This window comes from Myodes glareolus, chromosome 5 (genome assembly GCF_982192425.1).
Source record: "Myodes glareolus chromosome 5, mMyoGla1.1, whole genome shotgun sequence".
NCBI classification, from domain to species: domain Eukaryota; kingdom Metazoa; phylum Chordata; class Mammalia; order Rodentia; family Cricetidae; genus Myodes; species Myodes glareolus.
The window spans coordinates 67,095,239-67,121,553 of record NC_142030.1 but is presented as its reverse complement, the minus strand read 5'-3'; the positions used below and the strand labels follow the sequence as shown (position 1 = coordinate 67,121,553).

General features: G+C 38.2%; 1 protein-coding gene across 6 annotated transcripts in view; it reads right to left on the bottom strand.

Annotated features, from left to right (window-relative positions):
- Rasal2 (RAS protein activator like 2) overlaps window positions 1–26,315 on the bottom strand; it is a 267,727-nt gene that overhangs the window by 54,837 nt on the left and 186,575 nt on the right. For all 6 annotated transcript variants that reach the window (XM_085688048.2, XM_085688049.2, XM_048420873.3 and 3 more), the window contains one exon: window positions 3,107–3,216. In XM_085688048.2, coding sequence (XP_085544174.1) covers window positions 3,107–3,216 — 110 coding nt within the window. The remainder of the gene's footprint in view (window positions 1–3,106; window positions 3,217–26,315) is intronic.

Here is a 26,315-nt window from a genome sequence, read left to right as displayed (position 1 = left end):
TTATTCAATAGTGGTTGAAATCTTAGCTGGAACAAGAGAAAGAGAGGGGACGGGGGGGAAGGAGTAAAAAAGGGAGACAGGGAAGGAGGAAGGGAGGGAAGGAGAGAGAGAGGGAGAAAGGGAAAGAGAGAAGGAGGGAAGGAAAGGAGAAAGGGAAGGAGAGAGGAAAAGAGGGAGGGAGAGAGGAAAAGAGGGAGGGAGAGAGAGAAGAGAAGAGGGGATACACATAGGAAAATGAGCCAGAGTATCCTTACTTGTAAATGATAAGATGTTATACATAAGGGACCCTAAAGACTCCATCAGAAAACACTTAAATCTGCAAAACACTTTTAGTAAAATGGAAGGATCCAAAATTAACATGCAAAACTCAGCATTCCTTCTTATGTACTAATTAATATATATTATATACCAATGATAAATATACTAAAAAAGAAATCAAGAAACAATTCCATTCACAATTGCCTCAAACAAAACCAAATCATACTGCAAATTTTGAATAAATCTAACCAAAGAAATGCAAGGTATCTACAAGGAAAGGTTTTAGAACACTGGAGAAAGGAACTGAAGAAGATACTAGAAGACTGAACATGGGTTGACAGAATTAATATTGTGAAAATGGCTACATGGTGAATTCTTGGTTCAATTATTTTTTATTTCTCCTTTCCTTTTACTTAAAAAATATTTATGTATGTATGTATTATATATTTAATGTATGAGTGTTCTATCTGCATTTACCTGTTATGCAAGAAGAGGACATCAGATCCTACTATGGATGGTTGTGAGCCACCATGTGATTGTTGGGAATGAACTCAGGACCTCTGGAAGAAGAACCAGTGCTCTTAACCCCTGAGCCATCTCTTCAGCCCTCCTTTGTTCTCTTTTTAAAAAATATTTATTTTAGAGATTATAATATAATCACATTATTTCTCTCTTCCCTTAAAACCATCCCATATACTCCTCCTTGCTGTCTTTCAAATCCATGACTTCATTCTTCATTAACTATTGTCACATGCATATATGTATACATATTCCTAAATATAACCTGCTTGGTCTATATAATGTAACTTGTATGCATGTTTTCAGGGCTGACCATTGATGTGTTCTTCACTGGATAAGACAATTTCTCCTGGTCTCAGCATTCTTAGCTGCCCATAGTTCTTTGTGTAGAGTTGAGGCCTGGTGGTGTTCTCCTCGCCCCCACTCTTTGGAATGTCTATTGTTTTCCTTGTTCAGCTTATGGTTGGGCAGTCATGTTAATGAAAAGTTATGTGTGTGGCTTCTGATCTTAATGAATGATACACAGTCCCACAGAAAACTCCCTGATGCTTTGGCTCTTATCATCTTGATAACTAAGAGTACAGTAGTGGCATATATACCTTAGCAGTAACCAGCAGCTTTTTAATTGAACTTAAGACCCACTCAACAAGAGGGAAACTGGTACTGGTAACCCAGTCAACTACCAGAGCTGGTGAAGCCATGGATCTTGGTGAAGAATCGATAACAACCACTTTACTAAACCTCATAATCCCTAGTTACGTTCTAAGTATTTGTCCTTTCATTCACAGATAACTGTAGTCCTCACCCCTCATCAAAGAAAACTCTGCAACAGACAGAGATTACAGAAAACTATAACCAATCAAATACAGAGTTGTGGAAACCAGTTCCAATGGGTACATCTAGACAGACTTTTAAATTTCACTACTTCCTACGTGGTCCACAGATAAGAAGATCTGATAAAACTCAGTATGAAAATAATTCTAAAATAAAACTAAAAAGTTCTCTGACTGGAAAATCTAATATTTTAATTTCTGTCTGTGAGAAAGGTGGCAAAAAACAGTGTCACTAACTAGAAAAAAAATTAACCTCAAATCCTCAAGTATAAGTGACAATATCAAATATAAAAGACAGTCAAGTTTAAATCTATATCTATGGCTTGGTTAACTCTGGATAAGTTTCTCAGTCTCTACCTCCAGTTCCTCAACTACAAAATGAGAGTAAAAAGTAAGCACGGGCGATGGCAATGGTTCACTGACACATTTCCAAAACTATGAATGCTGTGAGACAGTAAGATGCATTTGAGAATATACTCGATTATTGCAAAAGGATGGTATCAGGGAGTTAAACATGCAACATTTACTAGGTTAGCAGTTCTAACTACTAAAATCCTTGAAATTCTTTCCAAACTGTGCTTTCTACAAGTGACTATAAACCACCAAGACTGATTTTATACGCTACACACACAGAACAGTATAGTAGAAAAGAGCATGAATGCTGGAAAAATCCCAGAAGCAAGTATCATTTTTGTTATTTATAAACTGTATGATCTTGGACAACATTACTTAATATCGCTGCACAACAGATTCTTTATCTATAGCATAAGATCACACATAAAAGGTTATCATAGACACTGAATAAGAAAATCATATGTATCCAGTATAGCACAACATCTTTCTTTTCTTTTTTTGGTTTTTCGAGACAGGGTTTCTCTGTAGCTTTGGAGCCTGTCCTGGAGCTAGTTCTTGTAGACCAGGCTGGTCTCGGACTCATAGAAATTTGCCTGCCTCTGCCTCCTGAGTGCTGGGATTAAAGGTGTACGCTACTACTGCCTGGCAGCACTATACATTTTTTTGGGTTATCATCTCTGTTATTACTTAGAGATGATCAAAGAAAAAGAATTTACCTATAACCAGTAGAACTTGACTTTACAGAAACAGTATATCTTATTAATAAAAACTTATATAGCTCCAAACTCTAATATTTATATGAATTTTATTCTGGCTGACTGCTGAGTCAACATTTTGTACCTTGTCTCAATGTGAGCAAGACAAAAAATAAATAAATTTTGTACTGGATTATTCTGTCACTGATAAAAAGGTAAAAGATTCAAGAGTCTTATCAAAATCCACTTTATGCTAGGCGTGGGGTACACACCTTTAGTCCTAGCACTTAGGAAGCCAAGGCAGCTGGGTTTCTGTAATTGAAGGCCAACTTGGTGTATATAACAAACTCCAGGCAAATTAGAGCTACATACTGAGACACTATCTCAAAGTAAGTAAATAATCCACTCCAGCATCTGATGTCTTTTTAAAAACAAGTCACATCCTACCTGTCATCTGCATTGCGAAGGGATGGAAGTCGAAAGCTTGTGTTTCTGTCAAGCTTTGACTGGCTTTTGGTCCTCTTGATGGAACCTTTCAGGCGCTTGCTGAAGAATCCCTAAAATAAAAAGGCAGAGTGGTGGGAGAGGGAACCTTGCCTTCCACAAGAAACTTGCAAAAGGGGTTTAGAGTGAAAAGGAAGGACTGGGACAGAATCTAGCTTTCAGTTTTAATCAAATAAAATTAAGTAAATAATTAATAAAATTACTTTTTGGTAATGTGATAAAGGACTTTTTCTACTGTGAAGAACTGAGGTAGTTAAACTTGTTGATAGCACCAATCCTAGTTTTTATGTGGATTAAAACTAGGCAGAAAAAAAAACTGTAAGTTTACAAACAGACTTAAAACAGCAATAAACCACACAAATAATTTTCTATAAAAATATTATCAGCAATTTCAATAGAAATGACACCTAATGATTTCCTAAACAAAAGGAAAATAGGTAAATATAACGTCATGTGCAAAGTTCCTGAAGTGGGAACGTGTTTGGTCTTACTGGGGAAACTGAAGGTATTGCTAGAGGAGGATGGGGAAAGAGTTAACTAAGTAGTACAAAGACTATATTGTTAATCTTCAAAGTGTTATTAAAATTTGGTCACATCACTTTGGATACTGTTATTTATAAAATCAAAGGCAGATAAACTATTTTACACGAAATACAGACCATCTATGAAATCACTAAAATACTGAGATGTTAACTCACAGGTTCTGTGACCTCAAGCATCAGATCAAGCCAGTCCAATTCCAGCACGGATGGGAAGGGCCCACATGAGGTACCAACCCTAGCCAGCCAAGAAGATACAGGCAACTGTAGGCTGCTGAAGCAGTGTCAGCTTTCTTCAAAGATAGGATGCCCATGCTCTTGGGACTGCCATATATAGTGCACAAGCTGGCAGTACTATGTGGACTCAATAGAAATTGGAGGGGGAGGGGAGAAGAGTAGATCAGATTGAGAGGGAAATGTGGTGATGAAGTTTTGGGAGAAGTTGGAAGGAAGGGAGTGGGAGTAGGTTTGATTGATGAAAGTACATTATGTATGAGCTATTCAGATGATACATTAAAAAATGAACAAAATACTCGACATTCTTTGGTGATCTCCTGTTACCTCCACCAAGTACAGAAAGCTTGTTATGACCTTAAAACTAATGAACATACAATAAAAATTTTGTTGCGTAAATACAAGAATAAATGAAGATAGTCACTATTGATATGACATACAAAATAATGAGCTTCATTTTGGCACTATTATACATATATGTTATTGTACCTTGTTCTCAATCATTCCCCTTCTTTATTGTCCTCTCTTCTACTCCTTGTCCAACACTGGCTGGCTCATCCCGATCCCCAACCTTGCTTTCCTTTCAATTTAGTCCCTTATCCCCTTCTTCATCTGTTCTGACTGATTTTGTCTTGAAGTCTATTTTATCAGGAAACAGAATAGCTGTACCAACTTGTTTTTGTCTAATGTTGACTGGGTGGACTGCTTCCTATCCTCTGGCTTTCAGTCTTTACCCATAAACACGTTTCTTGGAGACAAAAGTAGTTGAGTCCAGTTTTTTAACCAAGACTGTGTCTCTTTTTAGGTGACTGAGGCTATTTAAATTCTTTAAGATTATTACTGAGAGATGTTCACTAATCCTGTAGCTTTGTTTGTTGATTTCTGGTTGGTGAGTTAATGTTTGCTCTTTATTTCTGCCATTAGTATTTATGGTTTGCTCTTTTTTGATTACCCCTTTAATGAAATTATTTCCATGCTCTAAAGGCTTCACTCCTACCTCTTGCATGTATAACATTCCTTTTTCTCTGCAGTGCTGGTTTGGTGATCATGAATTAACTTAGCTTCTGCTGTACTTAAAATATTTATTCTTTCTTTAATTAAAAATAGTTTTTCTGGGCATAGCAACCTCGGTCAGCAGATAGTACTTCCAGGGACTGAGATATATCCCTCCATACTCTTGGAATCTGGTTCCTGAAGACAAACCTGTTCTTACTTTGGTGTTTCTGCCTTTGTAGGTAAATTGGTGTTTGCCTCTTACATAAATTGAAAATGAAGGAGAAGGTCCACACTGGAATGAAGTTATCACTTCCACCCCAGCAACTTGTTACAGAAGACAGCTGGCAATAAGCCACACACTCCTGAAAAAGAGTTCTCACCTAAGAAATCGACTTGATTTGGTCCTGGCTTGCGGGACCCAAAGCAAACTCCCATGTTTATGATCAATTGACTCTCAACAAAATGCTGCATAATCATTCTTAAGAACAATATTTATAATATTAAAGAACAATATTTAAAATATTAAAACTTGATCCACTCAAGAGAAAAAGGTGAAGCTGGGCAGTGGTGGCGCAAGCCTTTAATCCCAGCACTCAGGAGGCAGAGGCAGGCGGATCTCTGAGTTCGAGACCAGTCTGGTCTACAAGAGCTAGTTCCAGGACAGGTTCCAAAGCCACAGAGAAACCCTATATTGAAAAACCAGACAGACAGACAGACAGACAGACAGACAGAGAGAGAGAGAGAGAGAGAGAGAGAGAGAGAACTACTTAATGACTAAAGAAAAATATATATGATCTATTCAATTATTCTTGCTAGCCAGAAGGGGTAAGATTCAGAGTGTAGCTCAGCAGTTAATAGGTATGAGGTCCTGGGTTCACTTTCAAGTACCAGAAACAACTAACTACACAAAATTTAAAAAGAAAATGAAAGAATGAGTAAAACCCCCAAAATGCCAAGAATGCAATCATTTAAATTTATATTCCAGCTTATTATAAGTGCTTATATTTGAAGAAAAGAAAAAAGTATCTTTAAAAATTCTTTATTGCTTTAAATAGTCATTTGCCTGATCTGCTGTACAGTGCAGTACTGGTGCTATGATGAAGAACTGCCATTAGTTCTCATGCTAAATTCTATATTCCTATGTCTCATCAGAATAGTCCCCCACGGGTTGGAGAGATGGCTCAAAGGTTAAGAGCATTGCCTGCTCTTCCAAAGGTCCTGAGTTCAATTCCCAGCAACCACATGGTGGCTCACAACCATCTGTAATGAGATCTGGTGCCCTCTTCTGGCCTGCAGCATACACACAGACAGAATATTGTATACATAATAAATAAATAAATAAATAAATATTTTTTTTAAAAAAAAAAAACAAAACTTTAAAAAAAAATAGTCCCCCTCATCAGAGGTTCCTAATGCTGTGACCCTTAAATAAAGTTCTTCATGGTGTGGTGACCCCCCAACCACAAAACGGCTTTTGTTGATACTTCATAACTGTAATTTTGCTGCTGTTATGAACTGTAAATTCCTAATATGCAGTATGTTTGATATTGTTGTTGGGGTTTTCTGTCCTCCCTGGTTCCTGTAATCATTAAGTCCCAAAGAAATCACACAGGGGTCTACATTAGTTATAAACTGATTGGCCCATTAGCTCAGGCTTCTTATTAACTCTTATAACTTATATTAACCCATTATTCTTGTCTATGTTAGCCATATGGCTCAGTACCTTTTTCAGCAAGGCAGTCACATCTTGCTTCTTCTGTGGCTGGGCAAGGACTGCAGAGGAATGGGCTTCCTTCTTCCCAGAATTCTCCTGTTCTCATTGACACACCTCTACTTCCTGCCTGGCTACTGGCCAATCAGCATTTATTTAAAATATAATTGATAGAATACAGACCATGGTCCCATACCATTTTATATTACCCCCAAAGGAATTGCAACCCACAGACTGGGAACTGTTGCCTCATGTGCTCAGAAATGTAGTCAGCAAGCAAGACTTAAGGAGAGGCTTCTAGTTAGACTGTTAGAGCTGTATGAGATTCTGGCCAACGACCTGACCAAATATTAATATACTTCTAATAAAAATACAGTCATGCAGTTGACTGGAAAATGTCCTAATGGAATTTACTCATCTTGCCCTTGAATTTTACCATTTATTGGCATTTATTTCACCATACTCCATATTGTAATATTTATTTCATAAAATTTACTTTGCTTATTTTTTGTATAGAATTTTATTAGGTGCTAAAAGAAAAATAAAGTTAAAACAAATGCAAATTTTATCTTAAAGAAGCCTGTAATTTAATACAGGATTTAAACACTATATATAAATATACACATAGCCTTATTAGAAGACTTGAAATGCCTAGGGAAAGAATCTCTGGGCATAGGTATCTATCATTAGAAACCTCTAAAACTGAACAAGTAGAACAAAGACTGACAAATCAAAATAGAATATCCAAGAACTGTAAAACAAGTACATAAGAAGTAACATGCATAATGGGAATACTAAGATGGGGGAAAAGATCAAAAAACAAAATCCAGAGAAAGCTATGAAACAATAATGGCTTAAATTTTCTCAAGTTAATCAGACACCAAAACAAGATCCGCAGAGAACTTCAGGCAGGAGAAATGCCGCAAACAAACTAAAAACATCAAAATTACACTTTGGCAAAGATGTTTGGTATCTTTTTTGTTTTTGTTTTGCTTTTGAGACAGGGTTTCTCTGTAGATCAGCCTGTCTTGAAACTTTCTCTGTAGACCAGGGCTGCCTGCTTCTGTCTCCTGAGTACTGGGATTAAAGGTGTACACCATCATTGTTTGGCATTTAGGCATATTTTTAAAAGATTTATTTTATTTGTATTAGTGTTTCATCTGCAAGTATGTATGTATACCACATACATGTCATGGTAGTTCAGAAAAGGGTTCTGGATCCCCTGGAACTGGAGTCACAGATAGTTGTGAACCACAGTCATGGGTGCTAAGAGCCAAACCTGGTCTTCTGTAGTGACAATGAGTTCTCCTAAACCCTGAGCCATCTCCCCAGTCCCAAGTTAGGTATATTTAAACCAAAGAAACTCAAAGTTAATGACTAAATGCTGAAAGAACCCAGAGGATGGCAGAAGGAAATTCCCTGAGTACAGGGAAATGATGATAAAAATGGCTTCATGCTCAAAATATATTACAAGCTTTCATGAAAACGGTCTTATGCAGCCCAGTATAGCAAAAAACTTTAAAAATCTTAAAAAAGAAAAAGAATTACATGTTTTCAGAAACCATAGGAACACAACACATGGCATAAATTATTTAAATGGGTGAGAGGAAAAAATGTCACTATCTTAGAATTCTGCAACCTGAAAAAATTATTCTTCTAAAGTTAAGAAAGAAGTAGTCGCAATTTTCTCAGACAATATTGCATTTGTTGCTAACAGGTCTGCTGAACAAGATGCTAAAAAGAAGTTTAGTATTCCCATTGTACCAAAGTAAAGGAAGTCTAATTGTCATTCTATGGAAGGAGAAAAAAGAAGGAATCTAATTAAATGCCTACTTAAAACTATGAAAGGCAGGAAAAGAGAAAAAAATAAGAACACAGAACAAGGACAATGAACAGAAAATGGTAACATATATTAGTAATCCATCTTAATAATCACTTTAATATTAATAGTATAAATGTATCAGTTACAAAGTACTATGACTAAACCACATGCTGTTTAAGAGACATTCATATAAAACACAGACACAAACAGACGAAAGGTAACTGGGCTGTAAAGACATAACTCACCAACACCAGAGAAACAGGCGCTGATATGCTCACCTCAGACAGAAGAAAGAAGGTATTGAGATCAGCAAGATAACTGAATGATAAAAAGGTAAATTTCCCCTGAAGACTACAAATTCATTGTGTGTTTACCTAACAAAAGTATCAAAGAACACAAGGCAAAGACAATAAAATTGCTAGGAGATGACTGTACCGTATGTACGGTTATTATTGGATATTGTAACTGTCTGTTATCAGAAATAGACTGATCTTAGAGGCTGGAAGTCAGATTTCATAGTTAAACTCAATACCACAATCAATCAATTGAATATAACTCACACTACAGAGTATTTCATTCTATACTAGCAGAATAAATTCTTCTGAAGGTCTTATAGAACATTCATTCATGGATAGAAACATGAAGCCTACCTTAACAAATTTAAAAGAATAGAAATCATGCAATGAATGTTTTCAGACCACTGTGGAATTAAACTAGAAATAAGTGGGGAAAAAAAAGTGACTGAAAATAATATGTTTGAGGGGGGGCTGGAGAGAAGGCTCAGCAGTTAAGATCAATGGTTATTCTTCCAGAGGTCCTGAGTTCAGTTCCTAGCAACCACTTGGGGCTCATGACCATCAGTAATGAGATCTGGAACCCTCTTTCTGGTCTACAGGCATACATGCAGGCAGAATATCGTATATATAATAAATAAATAAGTCTTTAAAAATGTTTGTTACATAATATGCCTCTTTCTTATTAAAAAAAAAAAGTATGTTTACTTATTTGTGTGTTCCAGTACTCACTCAGTCCAACTGCCTGGCTTTAGGTGAAACAGGTTAGCAAAGGAGAGCCAAAGTCAGCACCCCTCACCCCCAGTCCCAGGCCTATTAGATAGTGCTTGAATAGCTTCTTCTGAGGAGGACCTTGTTAAGGACAAAATACTTTTGTCTTATTTCAAAATGCAGAGCCCCCTTCTCTGCCAGAGGAAAAAAAAAGGGGGGGGTGTCTTTGCTTCTTAACAATAAGTGTCTAAAAATGTTCCGAGAAGTCAAAATTAAAAAGAGGCTCCAACATCACCCTATTACTACGTTCTGGAAGTTTTGGATGGCTCAGGCTCCACATGGGGCCTTCAATTAACAGTTTGTTTTCCTTATCTGGAAACAAGAAGACCCACCTTTAAGCTTCAGAGGTGCAGCGTACTATTAGATCTCTCTTAGTACTGACTAAATGGCTAAACTGTAGTAGGTGCTCAACATATCTTACAACCATGTTTCAGTTGTTTTTGGGATACAGGTTTATGGTTGCAGTGTCTTCTGTTCACGGATGTAGCAGAATCTACTGTATGATTCTATTTTCACCTTTTTCATAGTGATACTTTCCTGCTAAAACATTACACTTCCCAGCTTCCCGTGAAGTAATTTCTGCCCGTCTCCACCCCTGTAAGAGACCCCCCCCCCACCTTCCCTTGTAGGCCTTTTTTGCATGTGCACACATGGGTGACAAAGATGTCCTCTTGCTGTGAATAAACATGGTCCCACCTAGGGTAAGACCAAGCCCCTTCCCTTCCGCCACCCCAGTGGCCTTTTAAAATAATATAACATATGGTACTCAAGACCCAGGATGAGAAATCTGAGCCTACTGGTGGCTCAGGCCCAGGCATGGACAAACTTCCCTAGCTCTCACATGTTCCCCTCCCTGGCCTGAGAGGACCAGGCAGGGCCACCAGTTTCCTCTCAGACAGCCTTTTCTTTTCCCCTTCTATCTCCACCTGTTCTCTCTTATCTTACTCTCTGAAATGCCCTGATACAGTCTGGCCTAGGTTGGGGCCATGCTGCATTTGGCCAGAACATGAACACAACATAGCAAAATACTGGACAAAGTAGTCTGTTGGACCTAACTCAGAGGCCCTAGTTAGGTTTTGGGGCTCACTAGGGTTTTCTTAAGATCTGCTTAGTCAAAGGCACAGGAGATTTTCCATTGGTAGAGAAACCATTTGTTCACTCAAAAGTTCTGACAACCATACACTGGCCCTATTCCTTAATCCTGGAACTGTACAGACTGGGAACAACCTCTTATATTTCTGGCACATTTTGTCATTTCCAGATATAAAGGGTGTTCAATGAAACTGGACGCTGATCCCTGTCTGTACCTCGATCCTGGGCCTAACCATGGGTTCCGAATTTTTTTGTACCAAAAGAAACTCCTTGGCCTGTTTGAAGGCTAACTTCAAGAAGGCTTCTAAACTTGCATATCCATAGAACTCGTAGACCTACTTAGGTGTCTGACTCTCCAAACCAAGAAAATCCTGCTTTTATCTTTTTAATATGTTAAAATGTTTAAAAACATTTTAATTATGCAAATGCTCATTATGCATACTAATGTTTACCATAAGGATACTGTCATATAAATATGTCTTTACACTGAGCATGTCTCTCCCAGATATTCTTCTATTCCCATAAGTCCCTTCGAACACCATTAGTACTTTTTAACTCCCTATATATTTCATGCTATTTGTACCAATATAATTTTTTTGTATTTCTATAAATTGTGTGTATTTTTAGCAGCTTAGAAATAGCACATAATGGCCAACTAATCCCAGTAGGGATTATTGTTGCTTATCTCTTACTCCTTTTCTTGGTTTTATTCAATGCTCTAAATACTCCACCTCTTATATTTCTAAAACTTTTGCTAAAGTATAAACTTTATCTCAAAATCTCTAAGTGAGGTTTAAGAAGGCTATAAAATTCCAAGTAGAAAAAGTTTACTAAAAATCTGTAACAAAGGGTTAACAGTTAAAAAGTCTCTATATATGATGTAGTAGGGCCATCTGTCTATGTGTTACTTTCATTGGTTAATAAAGAAACTGCCTTGGCTTTTGATAGGACAGCAGCTTAGATAGGTGGAGTAGACAGAACAGGATGCTGGGAGAAAGAAGCAGAGCCAGGCAGACACCACAGAGCCAGCTGCCAGGTCAGACATGCTGAATCTTTCCCAGTAAGCCACCACCTCATGGTGCTACACAGATTATTAGAAATGGGTTGATCAAGATGTGAGAATTAGCCAATAAGAGGCTAGAACTTATGGGCCAGGCAGTGTTTAAAGGAATACAGTTTCCGTGTAATTATTTCGGGTAAAGCTAGCCAGGCGGCCAGGAGCGGGGTGGGGCAAAAAGCAGCCCACTGCTTCTTTTACATATATAGATAATCTTAATTTGTTCTAGCATACCATGTATATAACTTGTATCTGACCCCTGTTTAGGAAAAGAGTATGTGCCTGATGGGCTCACCTTAGACTATGTTGCCACCATCTTGGTTGATCACCTGGAGTAAACAAGAGCCACACAGCAGCTTGCTGCCATCTTGGCAGTCAGTGATTCAGACATCATCTTTACTAAAGCTAAAGAAAGGGCATGCCATGTGGCTTCACTAATGTCTTGGTTAAGGTGATTACATGGTATAAATATCAACTTAGGTAGTGCCCATAGAACAACTAGACCAGCAGTTATCAACCTGTGGGTTGTAGCCCATTTGGGGTCAAATAGACCCATCCACAGGGGTCATATAACACTATCAAAATACACAGATATTTACATTACAATTCATAAAAGTTGCAAAATTACAATTATGAAGTAGCAACAAAAATAATTTTATGGTTGGGGGGTCACCACATATGTAGGGTTAGGAACATTAAGAAGTATGAGAACCACTGACCTAGACCCACTGAGCCCTCTCATTATTTTATCTCCTTTTTATTAGACTAAGGAGACAACACCAGGTTTCCAAAATGGTTTGTTTTGAAATTGAGTCATATAAAAAATCCTTACATTTTGTAAAAGTACATTATGAAAGGAGAAGGAAAATGAAGTTCCTAGTTGCTTAGAGAGAAAAATCAATTTATATCCATTCTTAAAAATATACCTAATTTTGAATATTATTGGGGTGTGGGAGAATTGTCTATATTCTGTCAATCATGTTTTAAATAAACGCTGATTGGCCAGGCAGGAGGTGTAGGGGGAAAAACCAGACAAGAAGTGAAAATGATGCAAGGAGAGCAGGAGACTTCTGGGGAGGAGGAAGTTGATTCCTCCCACTCCTGCCCAGATAACCGAAACAGCAGGATGTGAGCTGCCCCACTGAAAAAGGTACTGAGCCATATGGCTAACATAGATCAGAAAAATGGGTTAATCAAGATGTGAGAGTTAGACAGTAAGAAGCCTGACCTAAGGGGCCAATCAGCACTATAACTTATAGAGATTTCTGTGTGGTTTTTCTCTGGGACTAAACAGCAGGGGGGGGGTCGGGCAGAACCAAGAAGCCCAAACAAACAGGCTCCCTCCATGTTACATTATTGTATATAAAACAAACTTAAAGTTTACTTTAAATTTGTTTTGACTTAGTTGTTTCAAGCTTAAGTTTGACAACATACACAGCTCATTTAATTTGGTTATTTTGCTTTACAAATTATTCCTCTGAACAACTAATCTATTTTTAAATAGTATGATGATAAGAAATAGGCCTTACTACTGTCAGTATGTGGTGGCCTAGAGAATTGTCCATATACGAAAGGAGTAAAGAGTTGGATTTTGCCTTCTTTGTAATTCAGTTTATGTTACATATAAATTGTTAGATTTGACATGACTGACTGCTTCCATCTTTTGTCTGTTGCCTGAGTATATTGAATACAAATGTATAGGCCTTTTTTCTAATTTAACATTTTATTGATTCTTTGGGGATTTCACACCATACATCTTGATCCCAATCATCTCCCCACCCCTTCACATTTGTTCCTTTGCATCCTCCCCCAATATAAAACAAAATTAACTAAAAAAACAAAGAAAAGAAAAAAAAATCTCTTCATAGAAGCCGTCGTGTGACAGTGAGTCACACAGTATACCCTTAGTCCATACATCTTTACTTGCAAGTGCTCATTGCAATAAGTCACTGGTATAGTTGGAGGTCTCTGCTTTCTGTTACCTATCAATACTGGGCCCTCACTGGGACTCCTTTTAGATATCCTGTTGTTATTCTGTATCGTGGAGATCCTGAAACTTCGGGTTTGCAGAATTGGCTCCTTCACATGTTCCAGCAGATCACAGATTGGGTGGATGTTGGGATAGGCCAATTAATAGCCCTGGTTCTGGGCCTGGGTGGTTGCTGGGTTGGTCAGCCTGCCAGCTCTCCCTCATCTTTAACCAGGGTGAGCTCTGCAGCATAGCCCGGGGCAAGCTCACCAGTGTAGTAAGCAGCAAGGGGGAGGGCTGATTCTCCTGCTCTCATGTCCTAGGGGTGGGCTTACTTACCCATACCTGTACCACCACAGCCAGCTCTACACTGTATTTCCTAAGTGAGGTGCAGGGGCCACTCTGCCAAGTGCTGTGGGCAGTGAGAGGCAGTACTAGTTATCCTACCCGCCACAGGCAGCAAACGGTGAGGGCCTTTTTTCCTTTGCCCACTCCACCTACGACAGATGAGGCACGGGGCCTCCCCAGGCCAGCTCGCGCAGCTGTAAACGGAGTCAGTTTTACTGTGCTGCCCAGGTGAGATGCAAGGCCCACTCTCCCAGGTGCTGCAGCTGGTGAAGGGCAGGGTTAGCTCTCTCGCCTGCCGTTGGTGTCCAGGGGTGGGGGAAGGACATCTTTCCCTCTCCTTCACTACAACATGGCAGATGAGGAGGGTACGGCCAGTTCTCACACTCTCAGGACCTCAGGGCAGGCTCACCAGCACTACTACACTGCCCAGGTGAGGTGCAGGGTCTGCTTTTCAGAATGCTGCAGCTGTTGAGGTGCACTCTTAGGGCAGAGGGACCCACTCTCTCACCTGTCATAGGTGGCCTGTGCCCCTGCCAGCAAAAAGTGTAGAGACTCTTAAAAGGTTCTGTTAACAGGGCTTATTTTAGAAAACTCTGTAAATTGAATCAGTTACCCTTGACAAGGCAGACACTGTCTCTGGGTGTATACTTTTAAAATTGGAAATTAAAATAATTTCTTTTGGGGGACTGCAACTTAGAATTAAACCATCTCTTGGAATATGTGTATAACAGTTCAATGTTAACAAAATATGTATTAAGTCATGTTTTCAAATACTAAATATGGTTATTTAAGGAAACATTTTTACCTTATCAAATTTTTCTAAACAAAATTTTTGTTTTACTTAAGATATTCTGTTTTTGTTCACTAAATAATAGCTGGCATTGTTAATATTTAAAACAAATACACAAAGTTCATCACATGTGAAAGAAGGAATATCACTTATAGACACCTTCTGTTCAGCTTCATTCCTTGGATGCTGACTTTAGCTGTCTTCTTTTACAAAGCTTCCAGATGCTTGTTCCGTATGCAGGAGGCTGATGTAACAGACAGCTGATTAGTTACCTCATCCTTCTATAGAGCTCCGGTACACGGTCCAGCTGTAAAGCTACATTTAACTCATGTTAATGTTGATATAAAAATTGCTTCATGTGATTTTGTCTCTTACTGTTACCCACAAAGTTGTACAGTTATTACCTACTGAATTATGTTCTGCATCTTTGCTAAACGTAAAGTTTTATCATGACACTTTGGATGGACCTCTTCTGGGGCACTCTTAACTGCTGCTTCCCTCCACGCCTTTCTGTCAACCAAAAGGCGAGATCTGCACCTGAAACTCCTAAAGCAGTTTGGGTGACCTCTGAAAGGGGAGTAATGTGCTAGAGACCATCCAATGCAGCACTCTTTTTGCTACTGTGAACATGGCTTGGGGGACTCAGAACTAAAACAGGTGGACTGCTCCTTTCTTTGCTTCAGTTAACCTCTCTGTCTCAGCAAGGACAACATCCTTTCCAGCTCCATTCCTTGACTGCTGCAGTACTTGAAAAGTAAAAAGACTAGATCTTACTACAGGTAAGGATGGGATCTGTGTCCTTCTCTGCCAACATGCTGCCTGCAAGTCAACAAATCCTAACTGGTTTAAAACGGGGCCTACAGACAGAGACTAGAAAAAAATCTTAACCACAAGCCTCCTCTTACGTATGGGCCTCTGGTTCCCTCCCACTCTGATTCCTCCCCTGGATCATTCCGTCCTTTCCTCCTTATTACCCTCATACTTAAGTTTTTACCCTGTCTTTTAAATGTGTTACTTTCTGAACTTCACCCTCTATCCAAAATAAACGTTCCATGCAAGCTCTCCCAGTAGTTTTCACCCTACAACATCTTGTTTCTGATAAATCTGCATACAGAACCGTGAGATGCTTTGGAGAAAATGGCTAATAGGGACTTCATCCCTTTCACCTAAGACCAGACACAATTTTTTACTTCGGTTCTCTTCTTTTTCCTGTTCCTTCCTTTGGTCTGTGGCTACCTGCTACTTCTGCTAGTTCATTTTGGTGCAATAGCCCGGCAACGGGACCAATCACTCACTCTGAATAAACTCTATGCTCACTCTCCCTCGCCAGCCTGTTACCCCCTCCTTCCTTCCCCTCCCCCAACCTTCTCCAGAAAATCTCTCAGGTCTACTCTATAACCAAATCATCTGCTTATGGCCCTCTGATAATTATTTTCTAAGTTTCCAGAAATAGAAGATGGCAACTGTTTGATTCATTTCAGCCAATCAAGTTAGGACTCTTGCCCTGCTACTGAGGACTCCCTCTTCAATGGGCTCAAAACTACCTCTTCTGACAAAGACCCTCCTCAGCATAAAACAGCTATGATCTCATGCCTTGCATTTTTATATATTCTTTATTTATACCCTCCCAGTGCACTTCCCTGTCAAACACACGTTTAGCTGCCTTCACTTTTTGAGCCTTCAGTGTCCAGTTCTCCCCCGTCAGTCACCTTCACACAGGGCTCCCCTACCCTTGAACTGGGATAGATGTTTTCTTTCCTCTAACTGATATTCAGTGGCACACAGAAATGGAAAAGACGGGGCCTTTCCTCTTATCATGACTGTCTCACATTATTTCATAAAATTATGACTTGGAGTAAAAGTATGTCTGAGGTTTATATCATCTTGATTTAGCATCCTTCATCTCTCCTTGTTGCCCTCAATACATATACTACTACTAAATCTTTTAAATATGTTAAAAATCCTGGAAAACAGGTTGCTGTAATTTAGAAAAGGTGGCACGCACAAGAAAGACGCCGTGTAACAGAGTTCATGTGGAGGGGTTTTTATTAAGGGAAAGAGAAGGGAAAAAGAGGGACAGGAGCAGCAGGAGAAAAGAATCAATCATAGGGAGGGGAAGATATAGAGAGCGGCGGGGGGGGGGGGGGAGTTTAGATGTGGGAGGTGGAGGTGGGGATGGCCGTTTTAAAAGCGAACATAGTGCCTGTGCAACAGAAGGTGCTCTTCTTAGTGGCTACAGCTGAGGAAGTAACCCAAGGGCTGGGCAAAACAGATGTCTGAATACTAACACAGGTGCCTATAAAGACTGAGCGTGAATTCAGGGTGAATGCCTGTTGAACAGGAACACAGAACCAAGCTTTCCTCCTAGAAGCCATCAAACTAGGCTTCTGCAGGAAAGAAAGAAGCCTAGAAACAGGTTTTGGAATCACAGAGATTTGTGACGGTTTGTCTGGGGATGTATCCCTTGGTGTTAAGTGATACTTGGTATGTTATAAGTGCTTGCTAAATATTTGTCAACTTAATGCATTTACTAAAAGCTTTGTGCATACCATACCAGGGATGGGTAGGTGCTTTCCAATATGAAATACCATTTAATCTGTGCAGCAATTCCATGAAGTAGATATTCAATAACTTGTTTCAGTTTAAAATGTTTGCAAATGCTGAGTTAAGACTGAAACCTAGCATATGACAAATAGTTTAAAATGGTCATTTATTAGTGGCTTTTCCTGAGCATCTATTACTCATCATATTCTTGAGTCGTTTGACACATCAGTGAACTAAAAAACAATCTCGTCTTCTTTAAACTTACATGCCAGTAGAAACAGATAAAGAATAAATAAGAACACAATAAATAAAAGGCAAATGCTATAGTAAATTGGAGCCATGCATAGAGGCTTGGTGATATTAAGTGGTCAGAGTAGATCCTATAGGAAAGACCACATCTGAGTAAGACTTAAGGGAAGATTGCCTGAGTCTGAGGGAAAAGCACTTCAGGCAGCAGAGGTAGGCTAAGTAAAGGATTCAAGGTAGAAACCTGTTCATATGTTCAAGGAAGAGCCAGGAAGTCAGAGTAGTGGAGTGGAGGAAGTGATGGGACTTTGACTCTAAGAAAGGAAGCTATACCCAGTCAACAATGGATGGATTTTTCTGATAAAAATATCCTTCCTCATGAAAAACAGATAGGTGACTTAATATGTCTGAAACAAAAATGTACAATTGATAGTATTTATCTTAGTAACAGCGGAGTATTCATATAGAGAAGATACGTCATTCTCTAAGGCCACACAGCTGCTAAATGGCAGATGTTGAGATCAAGTAGCCTCACTTTGTAACTCTTGCTGCTAAATTGCTACATGCTACTAATTCTCCACATTCTAAATTCCCTTTCAGTGTTCTAAGCACTGTAGCTTACTTTCCCCATATGCATTGGACTATAATGTATGTTAAAGGATTGTATATGACAAAGAATGCATTATCTGAGAAAACAAGCAGCAAAAATTCAGTGTAAATTTGACTAGGAGAGTTTGTCAATGCAGTTCCTACCTATAAAATCAATCTGAAAAGAACACTGCTAAAATTACTTTTATATGTACCTAATCCTGGGGTTACTGAGTGTTAGAAAAAGCAACTTTTATATATAACATGTAAAAACAGATGGATACCAACATGAAAATGCTTCCCTTTCACATTATAGTATCTGTGTCCTAGTGATAGAAAGATTATAAAAGATGCTTCTGAAAGCTTACAAGAAAAACCCACCAGTGTAAATGGAAACAAAGAAAGACTGTATAGATCATGTCTCCCAACACCAACCTTAAATGAAAATATTCTAATTAAACAGTCAAAGATGAACAAACAAAACAACAACAAAAAATTCCTACCATACTCAATTCAGACAGAATTTTAGTAAGGTTTTGCTTTAAAAATTATAGTACATAATTTTAAAATATATTACAAAAACTCATCATTTGAATAAGCCCATCATCACAGTAATTGATAGCACTAAAATAACTTACTTTAGTTAACTGGTGATCACTATTTTCCTTCAAGTAAAAGCTGAAAACCATCAACTGCTGGCATAACAAAAAGCCAAATGTTGCCTTTCTCTGGAGCTTGGTAGATAACAGAAAGACTGTAACAAAAGTTGTCTACCAACTATAAATGAGAGTAACCCCGGAAGACTGAACTTGGTTACCTGGCCATGATTGGTGGTGGAAATAAAATGGCTGCTATGCAACCGCTCTCTGAAGCCTCAGAGACGCTGATGTGTGGGTGTCCTGGCCCTGCCACTGCTCCCTGAAGACAGGGAGAAGTGGAGACAGGAAAACACAGGGATGTGCAACGAACATCTGCTTGAAACCTCACATCAGAGACCACACAGCATTCTAAGTGATTAGGGAATTTTTAATAGCATTTCTATAAAACGCTTGACTTACTAAGAAAATGCTACCCTGTCTACTAGGAAAGACTCAGGTGAGAACTGTTTTCATCCTTGCTTTTTAAGTTATAGCTTAATTAGTAAGTTAATCTGTATTTTTGTATGTTTTATCACTGACTGTAATTTATCTAATTAGAAACACTAAATTATATCTATGTTATTCCTTTACATTCTCTCTTAGTTATTTTAGGAACCTGTTGGATATTTAATAAATATTGATTAAAAGATAACTATAAAAATTAGGGGAAAAAAAGGAAAGAAGAACTGAAAATACTAAACTCTATCTTCCAAAGTTATCACATTTACTCTTCATATCTGGAGTCCAGACCAGATGGAAAACAAGATACTAGTAATAACAACAAAAATTGGCAAAGTATTTTATAGTTAACCAATAATTTCAATATTGGTGTCACCCTTCCCCAATTTAGACATCAAGGAGAAAAAAAGTCTATCAAATATCAAATTAAAATTGTTTTCCTAAGCCTAACACCAACTGATTAGAATTTTGGGGCCTAGGATAGGATGATCTATATTTTTTATTTGTTTCATTTGGTGTTTGTTGTGCTTGGGATCAAACCCACTGTGTATTTTACTACCACTGAGCTGTACTCTCAGCCAAGTGATCTACATTTTTTTATAAGATTTAGTGTATTCTTTTATGAGCAAATTTAATAACAAAAATTGTTAAAAATTTAAATATAAAGCCCACGAATTAATAAACATATATCTATTAATCAGATTGAACCAATATTAATATGCTGATATTGTTCATATACTGAAATATAAAATAGGTTACCAAGTCTGAGACCTGAGTTAGATCTATGAGATCCACATGGTGGAGGGGGAGAATAGACTTCTGCAGGTTGTTTTCTGAACACATACACAAATTAAATAATTTTTTAATTTAAAGTATTTTTAAATTAAAAATATGTGATGCTATAATTGGTATATGTTACATATTGATGTGTTATAAATTTATCAAGGCACAAATGGGAAGATATGTAGCATATTTTTTATCACTAATAATATTCTCTAGTTTAGAGAGTTTAGAGATTCATTTTCTTTTTTTCCTCCCCCTTTTCCTCTGAGACAAGGTCTCTCTGTGTAGCCCTGGCTGTCCTGAATTCACTCTGTAGACAAGGCTGGTCTTGAACTCATAGAGATCCTCTTGCCTCTGCCTCCAGAGTGCTGGGATTAACGGTGTGCACCACCACCACCCAGCTGAGATTCATTTTTATTTGATAGAACACATTGTTATTACATTTCTTTTGATTATGCTCCTATCAAATTACCTCAAGCCATATGTACTACATTTTAAAATATAACCATAATGCATCCTATGTTAGAATATCTTAGGTAGGTGGTGTTGGTGCACACCTTAAACGCAGCACTCAGGAGGCAGAGGCAAGTGGATCTCTGTGAGTTTGAGACCAGTTTGGTCTACAAAGTAAGTACCAGGACAGCCAGGACTATTGCACAAAGAAGACCTGTCTCGAAAAACAAAAACAAAACAAAACACACAAAAAAAATCTTTCCTTTCAAAATAAGTTTCTGAAAGCATAATGTAAAAAAATGGCATTTGGTTTTAATGTGGCTAGCCTGAGCACTGACCAATGCACATCCACCTAAGACAAAGACCATTTTCTTCAGCAACATTCCTTTCTTGCTCCTCTACATCAGAGTGCTTCCTCTTCCCCTCTGCTCTTAGGAATCACCAATCTGATTGGTGCCAACAGTCTTTTCTTTTTTCTACAGTGTCATGTAAATAGTATCATGCAGTAAGAAGTCCTTCACTTAGAATAACATTTCTGAGATCTACCCATATTATTACATATATCAGGGGTTTTTTTTTTGCCTTTTATTTCACTGCAATATGGTGCCAAAATTTACTTACTCATTTGCCAGCTGCTGGTGTGCTAATGCTGTCTCCATTTGGGGCTATTAAGAATGAAACTCTCATGAACACTTGCTAAGGAGTCTTCATGTACCAGATTGAGTTCTGTTTAAATAACTGAGTGTTTTCTCCTCCCTCGGATACATTAGTTATCTAGATTTTCAGAATAATTGGAGAAATAGTACAGAGAAGTTTCCTTTAGCCAGTTTCCCTCTTAGATAAGCATAATTATAAAAAATAAGAAACTAATATAGGTATCATATGAACCTAGCTACAATCAAAATTTCACAGGTTTCCCTACTGTATTAGTTTCCTGTAACATACTGCCACAAATGTATAATTTTGAAAACCTGTAAATTTTAACATTTAAGATATATTAACCTAAATTAGACATTAGAGTTTTACCAGTTTTTCAACTGTATTAATTTTTCTAATTAAACATATTGCCACAAAGATGGTAGCTTTAACAGTACAAACTCATCCTATAGCTCCGTAGGCTGGAAGTGTCAAACAGAGCTCTCTGACTGAAACCGAGGTGTTTGAAAGCTTTAAGAGAGTATCACATTTTCCTTTTCCACCTTGTAAAGGACACACATATTTTTTTATTTTATAGTCCTCTATTTTCCTGAGCCAGTAGTGTTAATAACCCTGAGAAGGGATTCTGGTGTTTTATTCTCTCTCTCTCTCTCTCTCTCTCTCTCTCTCTCTCTCTCTCTCTCTCTCTCTTTGTGTGTGTGTGTGTGGTGGGGGCATGTATGCCTTTCCCTGTGCAGCAACCAGAGAAGTGTTCTCCTCTGTCACCCCTCGCCTTAGTTCTTCGAAGGTGGGCTCTTCTTTAACCTGAAGCTTACAGTTTTTTGACTAGGCTGATAACCTGCTCCCTTCCCCTCCCTCTGGATCCATGCTCTGGATCATTTCCAGTTTTTATGTGGGTGCTGGGATTCAAACAGGTTCTCATGCTTGGGCAGCGACCACTGAGCCAGCTCTTCAACCCCAATATTTTCAGCTTTTAAGGCTTCAGGTAATTAGATTGGACACCAATAATCTAAAGATTCCCAATTTAAGGTTCTTAATCTTAACTATGTAAAAATCTCCTCTATCCTGTAAAACCAGATATTTATTACTGAATCTTTAAGATCCCTTGTAGTATGTACTACTAAGGTGAAATGACCCAAACTCCCTGAGTGTATCTGGGTAAGAGTAAAGCACCTGTAAATACTGGCAGGATAGTTCTTTGTGGTAAGCATTCTTTCACAATTACTTTAGTGTTTCCTGTGAATAAGCAAAGCTGCTCATAAATGGCAGCTAATAGACTCTTCCCTTTTACCCAATTGCCTTGACCAGGGAGAGAGATGTCTATGTAGCAGCCCCTTTCTGGCAGCTAGCTGTATTGTCATAATGCAACCCAGCTGCTTTGGCCATTTCCCTCAAGTGTGGCTATACTGTGGCTATAAAGGGAACTGAACTCTCAGCTGTTGTTGGCTGAGGCCACAACTTCTGCTCTAATCATAATGGTTCCAGCCTGCAACAGAGCTAGAAAATGTCACTTCATACATGACAAACGTTTGTGACCCTCCAGATAACCTACAATAGAGAGTCATGCACCTGGCTGCTCTGGACTTTGGAATAGTAGTCCTTAAGACAGGAGGGACCTCCCTTTGTGATTCAGTAAAAAGATCATACCTCACAGAAACGAGGCTGTATTTATGTGAGATTGTGAGTAGTCACTTATATGAAACTTACTTCTGATTGGTGGAGCTACAAGACAGAGTATGATTAGCGGAATTAAAATCTGAGCATAGGCATTCCTATTCCCCTTTTAGCTATGTAACTAGGGTATGTTTTGGGGGGGGGGAGGGAGAGGTGAGTCTGGAAGGTTTTACTCCTACCAACAAATAACTCTTTCTCGTGTTGCAATATTAGACCATAATAAAGCTTTCTTTTAAACTGTCTTTTACCTACTTGTCGTCTTTATAACCAGTAAAGCAGGTTCAGCTGGTTGCACAAAAAAACAAACAAGAACCCAGGGTTTCTAGCCCGAGCAGTGATAGTGAGGAGGCTGAGATTTCCACAGAGTTACTGAGAGGTAAGGGTCCAGTTCAGTAAAAGGCAGTACTTTACCACCTACAGAAGCTGAGTACTCGAAAGAGCCCCTAGGAGCTCAGAATCCTGTTATCTGAAGCCTGGAACTGGAGGAGGTGGCTGACGAGTTCCCTGAGTACCAGAGGGTAGGCTGTACAAGAGGCTAACACGGCTGGTGGAAGGAGTAAGACAAAAGACGGCAGAGACACTGAGACAACAGAGTCGGGAAGAGCAGAAGGTGGAAAGTAAAGGGGAATGCAAGTCCAGTTGTTAGAGAACTCCTGAGCTATCAATGCTTAAGGAACCAGAATTCCTCAGACTAACTGCTAAGGAACCAGAATGCTAGCTGCTCCGCGTTGGGACCCTACGCTTAGGGCAATAAACTCTGAGCACCCACAGCAATTAAGTCTGCAACTTCAAAATCTTGGAGTCATATGACTCTGTTTTTCTTTAGAGGAAGCTGATCTTATAAACTGGGAATCTGTGTCATCAATTCTAAGGGAGCCGTTGCTTGTTTAAATAAGTAAAAGAACACTTAGTCAACTTTGAGACAATGTATTTTGAGGGTAGCAAATAGTAGTTTATTCTTTCGTAAATATTTATGCTATTTCCAGTGTTCTAAAATTATAAACATTGCTGTAATAAATAGTTTTGTGTGTATTTATTTTCATGTTGGTGGCTTATCTTCAAGGGTGGATTGGCAAATATGCTGTTTGTCACATTTTCAGAAGGGCTGTTCCAGCTTGCCGTTCCATCAACAGTGTATGATAGTCTCTGTTTTTCACATCTTCACTGATGAAGTTGTTGACTTAATTGTTTCTGTCAGTCATCAAGGAGGGTAGTATTACCAGGTTTACATTTCTCTGAATGTGAATCTGAACAGTGTTTCAGATATTCAGAATAATTTTCAGGATTTTCTTCCTCCCTCCCTTTTTTTCTTTTTTTTTTTTTATTGATTTTTTAATTGAGCTCTACATTTTCTTCTGCTCCCTTCCCCTCCTCTCCCTTCTCCTCTTCAGTGGTTAAGAGTGTGGACTGTTCTTGCAGACAACGGGTTTGGGTTTCAGCACCTATGCTTAGCAATTCTCAGCTGCCTCTAACTCCAGCTCCAAGCAGATCCAATGCCCTCTTCTGGCCTCCATTTGCACTTCCACTCACAGCCACAGACTCTGTCAAAGAAACACACACATACACACACACACATACATATATACACACACACCTTTTTATCAGAAATGACTTGTTCATATCTTCTCTTAAATCCTCCAATTTTTAAATTTCTGGTGCTCTGATCATTTGTTTTCTGACTTTCAATAGTTTTAAAATATCTAACTATTTCTCATTTTATTAGCTGTTTTTGTCTCAGTTTATTAGTTTTCTTTATTGTAGTGTTTTATGCTATGTGAGTAAAGATATTTTATAAAAATATGTGTTCTTATTCATCATTTTTGCTTTGGAGGTATGTGCGTCCCATGGTCTGCATGTGGGAGTCAAGGAACAACTTTGTGGAACTGGTTCTCTATCTCCATCTTTGCATGACTTCTGGGGATAAAACTCAGGTCACCGAACTTGAGTGCCAATCTTGCAGCTTCTAACAATTTTGTGTGTGTGTGTGTGTGTGTGTGTGTGTGTGTGTGTGTGGTTATAGTCACTGATTCTTTTTAACTGCCTCTGGCTTTTCAGTATCCATCATGTAAAACTTGCCCTGTGCTAAAATTTAAGAATGCCATCAAGTTTTCTTTTAGAAATTACATATCCTGTTTCTATTGTCTACCTATATATAGATTTCTAGTCTAGTTGGAGGCATTATGAGGTGTTATAACATATTTAAATGTTTTCCCAATAGTCCCATATTTGTCCTGACTCAGATAAATACCAACCACTTTTTTTCTTTGATGAAATTATTCTTGATTTTTATAATAGAATCAGATCTCTCTGATTATTTAAGACCTTTGTTTACATTGTTATTTCCTTTGTTTTGAACTATAATTAGTTCTGCTGCTGTGTTAATTTATATCCTCTACTGAATTGCAATACTGGAAGGCAAATAAGATCAAGCAAATTAAAGTCATCTTTATATTTATGCAATTTTTAAGGAACAGTGAATTATTTCATAGTTGTAGAGTAGAATGCTAATAATAATTATCTGAATTAAGAGAAATTCAATTCATTAAAATAAAGCAAAACCTGCTTTTTGAGGGGAGAGAGAGGTTCAGTATTTGGACCATTGCTTTAGGAGATTACCTCGGTTTCTCACACAAGCATGTGCTTTCTTATGAATGAACAGTGACTAAACTGACCTCAAGTTCTGAAAATGAATATTAAGCGAAACAGCTTTAAAGTCTATCATAGTGAAAAATGGTGGATCAAACTAAGAGAGAACACGGTCCGGTCCTAAAGTGAGGTCTATTAGCCTATTAGTCCACTGGACAGTCTCCTAGACTGTTATCACAGAAGTCCCAAAAAGCATTAGATAAAACAATATGAAAGGCATTTTTCATTGTCAAGGGAGAGAGACTAGATGAATTTAACTGAAAGTTTCTGCCTCTCGTTTCTAGGGCTCTAAGAATAACAGTATCACAGATGGAGAGTCTGGAGACTATTATTTATTTTAAAAAAAAAACAACAAAATTCTTAGTCCCTTGAGTGAAATGCAATGTTCCTAAAAATCACGACTCTGGATAACGGGAGCCATATGGATGACACCGACAACACTAATACTCCTCGCTAATGTCCTCAGGCTATCTTCTTTCTTCTATGGCTTATTTTCTGTACAGAATAATAAAGGACAGAAAAGAGAAATGGGGAAACATAATGTAGAAAAGATTTTATTAGGCATATTACTTCTAGAGGGTATTTATTAATTGTATTGTTTCTAATGTTATAACCAACCTTCAATTATGAGTTAAAGTATTGTTTTTATTAACAGCCTCCACATATCTTAAAATAATGATATACTTTATTATTATATATGACAGAAATAATTCATAGTGTCTGTTTTTCACAGCTTCACCTATGAACTGCTGCCTTCTTTAGACTTTTGTGGCAAGCACTTTTACCCAGGAGGCATCTTGTTAGCTCTTAGTAACATTTTTTTTGTAAAGCCAGATATATTG